The sequence below is a fragment of the Limulus polyphemus genome, unplaced genomic scaffold (assembly GCF_000517525.1).
Source record: "Limulus polyphemus unplaced genomic scaffold, Limulus_polyphemus-2.1.2 Scaffold284, whole genome shotgun sequence".
Taxonomy (NCBI): domain Eukaryota; kingdom Metazoa; phylum Arthropoda; class Merostomata; order Xiphosura; family Limulidae; genus Limulus; species Limulus polyphemus.
Genome location: NW_013665894.1, coordinates 145,879 through 155,893, shown reverse-complemented (window position 1 = coordinate 155,893; position 10,015 = coordinate 145,879). Strand labels below are relative to the sequence as shown.

The following is a 10,015-nucleotide window of genomic DNA, read 5'->3' as shown; positions in this document are numbered from 1 at the left end:
CATGAACTACATGAGTTAAAAAGAAGGGTATAGTTCCCCATCCCTGCCATGCCTTGTATTTAATAAATTGGTATGGTCTGCTTTTCAAAATAGGGTTTAATGGTTACCTGTTGTACTTTCTTGGGTGTTGTCATTCCTTTGGACTCTCCATTGTGCTTTCTTCTTCCTTTTCTTTTAGAGGAATTTGGGAGTCTTTACCACTTTCCAGTTCCAAGACACTGGGGTGGTAGACCATGGAGGCATCCTCCTGAATGAAATAATGAGAAACAATTTATAAACTATATATATTTATATATATATATAAATTGTGTTTGTTATTCGAGCATGAAGTGTGGCCATATCTGGTACCTTCTCCTTATCCCCATTTGAAATAGTGGAAAGAATCTTCAGACATCATTCTCCAACATTGGCAGAAATTGCAATTATTTATCTGATTTGGTTCTGATTCTATTCAAATGAAAGTGTTTCAATAATTTTTGGACACCGTGTGTCTTGCATATGAATGAAACATTATTTAAGTTACATGAAAAGTATAAATTACATCTGTGTTATATGAACTTGACTACATGTATCCTAAATTGAACATTTAAAAAAAATTACCCTAAAACTTTCCTGAATAGCAGAAACTATTTCTAAGTATAATGTATATATTAGAAATTGAAACATAAGGTCTGTTTTCCTTGAGATCAAGCTTGAGCAGTTTCTTTTCAGATTGTAGACTAATCTATTATACTATTTTCCAGTCTTTAATCCCAAGAACTTGTTTGGTTGTGATGATGAAATTAATAAAGGAACAATAGAAAATATTTATTCAGTGAATTACCTACTTTAAAATGAAGAAAAATTATGACTACCAAGCCAAAAAAGTTCTTTTTTAACACATTTAGTATTCTTCATAAGCTGTAGGTTATTTTATGATATAAAATAATTAAGAGTAATGATGTAAATTATTTTTTTTTTGTTTTAAGATAAAAACAGTTTGCACAAGCTAAAATGTTTAGGATTGCACAAAATTAGGGGATCAGAGTGTTAAAATATTTATGATATTGATGAGAGGTGAGTTTAAAAAGGAATACATTATTCCTTTTCAAGAAAGTTGTATAAATTTGTTAATGGTACAAATTTATCTCCATATTATTTTAGTGTTAATTTCTTTTATGCTCACTGACTGTTGATAAGTATACAGCTTACTTTAAATTTGCTTGAGTAAGAATTGGAATTTTAAGAGAGAATGCAGCTGTAAAGTTCTGTAGCAATGAAATGCTTCTATCACGATATGATATCTTTTTGATACAACCAACCAGAGTACATGATAAGGATATACTTTACACACCTCTGTTGTAACAATAAACATTTTGAATGTATGATAAAGTGTATTATAAAAATTTTAGTACTAACTAATATATAATAAAATATGTATCAAGTTAAATCATCTCCATTACATTTTTTGTGTGCAAAATTTGAAAGAGAGAGTCACTTATTCTTAATAAAACCACCTACAAAAATCACCTGTTTTTTAGCATACACCTTCTTAGGCATAAACCATAACACTGATAGATATTTTTTTTGTGCAGATATTGTCTTTTTCTTCTTTTTACTGAAGTTCTTGGTGAATATTTACTTTTTTTCCCCAGAAATCAGGACTGTTTTAGTTAGTTCATTATCTATATTCTTTACTGTTCATTGGGTTAGTTTAAAACAACTGTTAATATATACTTCAGTATTATATTCTTATATTCTACATAATAATGCATCTTATTTATAGAGCCACTAAATTATGGAACTATCCTGTTGTTGCCATATGTACCCTTGATTCTCCAGCGGCTCCGACTCATTGTTACAAGAACAGTAAAAAATTCTAAAAGATTTATAAGGCCCGAAGAACTAACCATTCTCTCAAGGTAACTAGTTCATTTTATTATGTGAATGCTGTATTTTTCTAGAAAGTTGATTATAAATTTGTAAAATTATTAAAACTACAGGAATAATCATTTATAAAGACTCAAAAAATTTATTATGACATGCAATTTCCATGTTCTTAATTTTTGTAATGAGCTTTTGTCCATTTTGTGTTAGCTGAAAGCTTGATAAAATAAAAAGTACCTAATATACCTATATTAAAATCATTAGTTTATAAATCATTGAAATAATTGTAGGTATTGTGTAATTTCATACTAATTTTTATTGTTTAATGTAGTATTATGAAACAATGATTTAAGCAAAACAGAAATTGTCATGTATCTGTGTTCTAATATTTTATAATGTAATGTAGTGTTATGAAACAATAACTGAAGCCAAAGTAGGTATTGTGTCATGTTTGTACTAATATTTTATAGTTTAATGTAGTAATATGAAACATTGTGGTGAAAATTCTAATACAAGATATAAAGACAGGACTATCTATTATTAGTATCACATATGGCTTGAGAAATTGTTTTTTATGAAAATTAGAAATATGGATAAGGTGACCAAGATATCCTGGTTTTGCTGGAACAGTCCTGTTCTTTGGTAGTTACAACAATGAGCAAGTCAAGTAGGCCTATCACATTCGTGATTTGATGTAACTGACAGTTTGATATCCTTATTATAAAACCAGGATGTTTTGTGTTCTTGGGACACACAAAATGTCCTGGTAGTTGAAATTATTTCAAAAACAATGCCAATCAATGTTAACATATTTGGAAATATGTAGAACAGTTCAATAAATTTAAAGTAAATTAAATAAAAGTTAAATTATTTTAAATTTGTAATAACCATTTTGAAATTAGGGGCAAAGGCTGGACTGTTCGAGTTTTTTTTGTTTGAAAACCTGGTCACCCTAAATATGGATGAACAACCTTGCTTTAATTATTTTTTTACTGATAAAAGGAATAAGTTGATCAACTAAATCCCAAAACCAAAATTTCTGTTACAAAACTTAAAATTTCATTTACATAAACAATCTTGGTTGGAATGGATTCAGAGGTAAATATTTTAAAAAATAGTTTAGCTTCATTGAATTTAGAATAAACAGTTAATTCCAACATGTTACTAGAATGCAAATAGGATTTATTTTATATTTTTTAAGCTTGATAGCTTGAAATAATATCAAATTAATTATACCTTAGCATGAAATCTAAAAAATTTAAACAGATGTATTTTGTACAATAATTTTTATGACTCATTTATCAAAAATATCAACCATTTCAGATGTAACCATGTAAACCAATTTTAAAGGCACAATAATTAGTTTTTTTTTAAATGGCTTACTGATAAAAAAAGAAGTACAAGCTATTTCTATCTTAACATTAAAATATTGATTTCAATATCCTTGCAAAATAGAAATGTGACTCATGGTGTTACATGACTACAAGAATGATGCAGATTTCTTGAGGGCACCACTTACAGAAACTTCATGAATAGCTTTAGGTTATTCTTATAATGTATTTTTACAATGTTAATGAGCAGAGGACAATATCTGAAAAATGTTGATGTTTTTATAAACAGTTTAAAAAAATAAAGGTTGATTGAAACTTCAAGCTTGGATTGGCAAGTTATCAAATTAAAGTTCAGTTATTTTATACACTTCTAGCCAGGGCATTATGGGTATTTTATGTAGTCATTGAGGACATTTAATAAGCTTGATAAGGAACAAGCTTGCCAAAAATAACTACCAATGTGGTATTATTTAATGAAAGAAAGTAACATTTGTCTAACCTTTTATCATTGCGGTTTCAAATAAATACATTTTTAAAAATGGATTTATATACATTTGCAAGCTCAACTTCATGGATGATAAAATATCAAAATATTTTAGTTAATAGATTAAAAGATTGTCATGTTGATTTCTTTCTTATTTTAAATTCTTTGACCAAAATATTTTGTTCACATAATGTACAAATACAAATGTTCAACCTGCAAAGGGTAGCATTATTGTTCATTTACTTTACATCACTTTGTTCATCAATTTCTAAACTTGTAGACTAATGATATACAAAAACAAACATTATTTTATCTGTAATACATATCCTTTTGGTTAATGAGTTTCAAGTGCAATTAATAAAATGACATATTACATGTATAAGCTTAACACATTCAGTACTTCTTTGTAAGTTGGCAACATGTAATTTAGGATGTAACATTTTTGGCTGTTTTGAAAATTTGAATATTGTTGTTTGTAGTTTAATGCATTATACACCCTTCTTCTTCCGTTAAATTTAAACAAATTATTATATGGATTGATAAATGTAAGTTCTTTGTAATTTTGCAGTTACTTTATAATAATACTTTCTAAGTAATAGAACAGACACAACCTAAAATTTCAATACAGTAAAGAGTGAAAGGAATTGTAGACAATTCTCTCACTATGGATGCATTGTAAGAGTAATGGTCAAATCCCATTTTTGGTCTGACAAGAATAGCCCAAGGGGTAAGTGATAGGTGATGTTGAATAGCTGCCTTCCATCTAGTCTAAGAATTCAAATTAAGAATGGTTAGCACAGGTAGACCTCATGTAGCTTTGCGTGAAATGCAGTAAACAAACAAATATAACTATTATTTTAATATCTATATATTAATCATAAAGTCAGGTCAGTGAAATTGATGTTTGCCTCCTCCCAAGTTTAGTAATCCTCTAATTTGTGTGACAGTAAAGATCAGCATTGCTGAATGTGCAATGTATTTCTGTTTCATGTATTTCTCTATGATATCTTACCTCTTCTCACGTAATAGCTTTTTTGCTCAATGCTTCCCTCTATATGTGCAAATGTTTTGCTCACTACTAGCCTTGAAACTCCCACCTACTCCACGTTTCTACGTGGTTCAACTGCATGCGATAACCTTCCATCAATAGAAGCATGACACACTCTCCTGTCTCAGCTGACTCCCTCTATACTATAGAATCCAGTCTTCATTTCTCAATTTGGCACAGTAATGTTAAGATGTGGTACTTTTTGCTCTTACTTTTACTTTAATTTATTTTTATTATTTTTCACATTTTCTGTTAATCAACTTTGCTTCATTTTATATAGTGATAATCTCGCTGTAGTTTGTAATTTTGAACTTCACTCCAGTAAAACATGAATTTTGAACTTCTTTCACCACCACTGCTTCAGTAGTAACAACTATTACAACATCTTAACCTGCTGTTTCTCCGGTCATGGGCCTTACACTTTCGGCTATGGAGGTCTCATTTTTTGATGGGAATTGGGGATCCAGACATTTCTTTGTCTGGTGAACGTGGGCAAGATTATGATGATTTGGATAGAGTTTTTTTTTCCACCTCCTTCCTTGGCCGTCATTAGCCTTCTTGGACATGGGGCCACTGATATGTCACCTTTTATTGGTACTCCTCCTCATTTAGACCCCTTGCTCTTTCCCCTTTTTTCCTTTCCTCTCTAAATATTGAGGTCCATGCTAACCAAATTTTCTGATCCTACTGGATTTAGGGGGAGGACATCATGCCTCGACCCTCTCGAGTTCAGAATAATTGTTTTTTCATATATTCATGTTTTTTCATATTTAGACTCCAAAATTAGTGTCATGTATACTAGAATAATGTTTGACCCTAATACTGTTTGGATCCGGATAATCTATTTTTTATGTGTGACCTCACATGTTATATTGCCTGCCAGGCTTTATTTTTCCACTGGTACCCTTCCTCTCTAAGTGATGTTTCAGGCACCACCCTCACAGGTTGGGTTTGCCAACTTATCAGGCTGGGATATTCATCTTTATTTCTCAACTGTCTACAGTTTGTTTTTCCAGGTGTCATCACATCAGATTAGACATATTATCTTTTCCTGGCTGCCCATCTACATCGTCATTTGGGGTAAATCATCCAGAGTGGCAGGTGGACTACACCCAACAGATTCATTCCATTAGCTTCATTTGGTGGCTGATTCATCCTCATATTTCACTATTCCTGTGGCCATACTACACATATCGGTTTGATTGTGAGTTGATACATTTAATACTTTCTTTCGTGTTTTTTTACAGAATCACATTCTTCTTCTATATTGGATCCCACTCTGTGGCAAGTGATGTCTGTCCAGTTATACTTATTCTTAAATCTGCACTGTATGGCTGATAAGGTTGATCACACCCACTGTTGAGATGGGGTGTTCCGTAAGATTGCTAGTAGGTTCTTCCTCAAGGTGTTTTGCATCATAAATATGTCTGTCCCACACTACAGATTCATGGACTAGCTCGAGCAAAGCAGAAGGGTATTGCTGCCTGTCTCTAACAATCTTTCAATTGCATAAATCAGGAACAGTTTGCTTTTCAAAATAGAGTTTCATGGCCACCCATTGCATTTTCTCTGGTGCTACATTCTTCCAGACTCTCCAACACTTTATTTTTCCCTCCTTTTTCCAGTGGAGTATGGGAGTTCCTACCACTTATCAGTTGGGGTGGTGGACCATGGAGGCTTCCTCCTGAGTGTACTCAATTCCACTCAGTTAAGAGTAGAGTGGTTGTGTTTTGCTGGTGTAGGTGATGTTACTATCCTACTACCGCATATCTGATGTATTATTCCAAATGCTGTATGGCGTGATCTGGAATTTTCCATCACATTCCAATATGCAGTTCACCCTTTTAGCTATTATGTAAGAAGGGGTAAGATATTGTGTCGGAAGTTAATATTTTCCTATACCGAATATATATTTGTGATAGATACCTCTTCTCACACTTCCCACCCTTCCTCCCCACTTCTGGTGCTTCTTTTCTGCCTAATCTCAAAGTGAAGAGGGAGCCAGCTATGATAGGAGAGTGTGTCACGCTCCTATTGGTGGAGGGTTATCACTTACTTATTAACACAGCTGAACCACATAGATACGTGGGATAGGTGGGAGTTTCAAGGCCAAAACTTTTGAACATATAGAGGGCAACATTGAATGAAAAAACCTATTATGTGAGAAGAGGCAAGTATCTATTCAAAATATATTTCCCAGAATTTAAAATTAATTAATAACCATCAGGTGATCAACTTTGATTTGTATTACATGTATGGCAGTAGATCTGATACACTTCTTTTGTTTTTATACTCTTTGTCAGCCAACCTTTAAATGTCTTTCTTCCCATTTCTTCAGATTCTTGAACAACATCCTCATCTTGTTTGGTGGTATAAAAACCACTTGTGTGACTTCGGTAACTAAATTAATATTGTTTATACTGTGGATATACCCAAGCCAACTCAACAGGTAATACCTGACCCAAGATAAAAACTTGCTTATATTTATTAATATCTGGTTCTTGGCAAACATCAGTTGAAAGACTAATTTTGATTGATCAGCCCTTAAATTGGCAGTAACCACAAAGCTATTTTGGGAAAGCAAGAAGAAATTGGAAAATGATAGTTTTTATAGTTCCTGATCAGGAAGTGAGGGTGAAAATCATGAATTTCCTATATGGATTGGAAGTTTGGCAGCCATGGGTTTGTTTGCATGTTTAGTATGTGAATACAACTGCAGTGTTATTTTAAAAGAATTAAAATATATTATCACATAAACTTAGGAAACCCTGGACCTTCGTTTTTAACTGAATATGACACATTTTGTGGCTAATATGAAGACTTTTCATAAAGTGTTTCTCTTTATACGATATCTAATACATCATACATAAATAATTAAATCAGAACAAGCTTTGTGACTGCTCTAAGAGCAGAATCATAAAATTTCAATTCTAACCTTATGAATTAGAAATCTAGCCCTTAATGTTGACCAGATATAGAAAAAAAAGCTAACTAAAATAACTCTAACAAACAATAAGGAAATTAAGACTTGACCATTTATAAGTGTTGTGAAGAAAGAACTTTGTTCTCTGTACAAAGTGCTGGAAAAAATTCAGGACAACCAAACTGTTCTCTGTGACAGCTTTATTTTGCTTGGGATTATGGACTTACATTATTGACTATTAAACAATCATAATTATCAAAAAGAACAAATGTAGTTGACAACTAGTAATGCAATAAAAACAATTAGCTTCATTCTGTAATATCAATTTCTCTCACTTGACTGCATCTTTAAAAAACGTATTATTAATCTAAAATCTTGTGCAACTTTGCATGATATAACTAAACTACAATTTAATAGAAACTTTCCAAGGATTGTTTGTAATATATTCATATAAAAAAAACAGTTCAAACTAGTATATTTACAACTTCTAAGTTGTAAGATACTCTGATTGTTCGTTTTAAAATTAGGAACAGCAAGTGTTAACCATTACATGACAATAATATTATCTAACTAGAAGATAAAATGATTCGTCAACAGTATATTGACTACCATAGTTAACATTTAAACTATAATTATTCAGTATTGAAACACCATTTAATTAGCTGTCAAACTGTAGTCTTGTTTTAATTGAGAAAACAGATAATTTTCTTAACATAAAAGCTCCTGTCCTAGTACAGAAGCCTACAACTTGGTTACAAGCAGTTTAATCTTGTGGTTCCCTTTTAACGTTTAGTGATAATACATTTAACTTTAAATACAATAATCACATTCAGTGTAACTTTATCTACTTTGATAACTTATCTACCAAATTTTGTCTGAATGCATTATTATTAACCTCAGTACTTTAGACATGACCATATTCTATAAAGCTACACTATATAATAAATTCCTATAGACATCTGTTACATTCCAATATAGACTTTTAATTAAACTAATAAGTAAGGGTAGTATAGCACATATATATTTATTTGTATGTTTAAATGGTTCACATATAACTAAGGGCCTGCCATGGCCTGTTGATTATAGAATTTGACCTGTGGGTTGCAGGATTGAAACCAATCCTGAACATGATCTCTCTTTCAGCTGTAGTGGTATTGTAATGCTATGGTCAATCCCACTAATCCTTGGTAAAATGTAGCCCAAGAGTTGGCAGTGGGTGGTGTTGACTAGCTGACTATCACTTCAAAATTAGAGACAAATAGTGCAGGTAATTCTTGAATAGCTTTATACGAAAATTAAACAAACACACAACTACAGAATGCAACTAACATTTAATGTCTCTGTTTATGAATAGCTTTGTTGTTTTGTAAATAGGAAAGATACATAGTGCTTCTATTTGTCATGAATGTATAACTAAGCTGTTTTTAAAATTTCAGATAAAGGTCTTAATCCACTTATTAAAAGATGAACTTTTCTTCATTGTATAGTGTTGAGATCTATGATACTAATTTTTACATTTACAGTAATTAGATATGTAATCTTTTTTGTTGCTTACTTTGAACTACAGGATCAGTGAACATGTGCGTGAGAATAAACAAAGTGAAGAGCTTGTTGATCTACTCATTCCTTTTGTTACAAAATCATCTCTCAGGAAACAGGTCAGATTCTTTCTTTCTTTTTTTTGTGGTTAGGAAAATACTAACTTATACAGAACATTATTAGTAAGTAAAAGTTTAGTGTTTATGCTTATATTCCATCTTTATTTTATCATTATATTTTTATAAATGTTTTCTCATGAACAGGATTCTTTTATTATTTTAATACTTTTACATACCTTGCTGTTAAACTTTGGTCTGTAAATATGTTACAAAGCACTGGGTAACTGGTTATTATTTTAGAAGCATCTTTTTTCAATAAAACTAACCTTTATTTAGATATTTCATACTTTTGAATTATAAAAACAGCTGATTATTTAAGGATTTATGTTTTATTATATATATATATATATATATAATGATAATTATCAAACTTTTTTATGGCAGTAACTTTTCTCATAATGAAATTATACTATTAAGAATTAAAAGCGTTTTTAAGAGTTTAGTGTTTTAGATTTTAAATGTTTTTTTTTTTTCGATAAGTTTCAACTGAACTTAAATGTTTAACTTGGACTAACATTTTTTGACAATCTACAGAGATTACTTTGCTCGCTAATAAAGTGTCTTCATAACAAAAGCATATTTTTACTGAGAAATTTGATTAGAACTTGCACCTGTCCAAGCTTAAGTGACAGTGCATTGCTATTCTTTTATTTGAAAAATGTACCCAGAAATACAGCTGTTACATATCTGCTTGTTTGTTTGTTT

General features: G+C 31.0%; 1 protein-coding gene across 1 annotated transcript in view; it reads left to right on the top strand.

The window, feature by feature from the left end:
* Window positions 1–10,015, top strand: part of LOC106457035 (small subunit processome component 20 homolog) — a 184,195-nt gene that overhangs the window by 90,150 nt on the left and 84,030 nt on the right. The window contains exons 31-32 of the mRNA XM_022382842.1: window positions 1,766–1,901; window positions 9,220–9,310. Of these exons, the coding sequence (XP_022238550.1) occupies window positions 1,766–1,901; window positions 9,220–9,310 (227 nt within the window). The remainder of the gene's footprint in view (window positions 1–1,765; window positions 1,902–9,219; window positions 9,311–10,015) is intronic.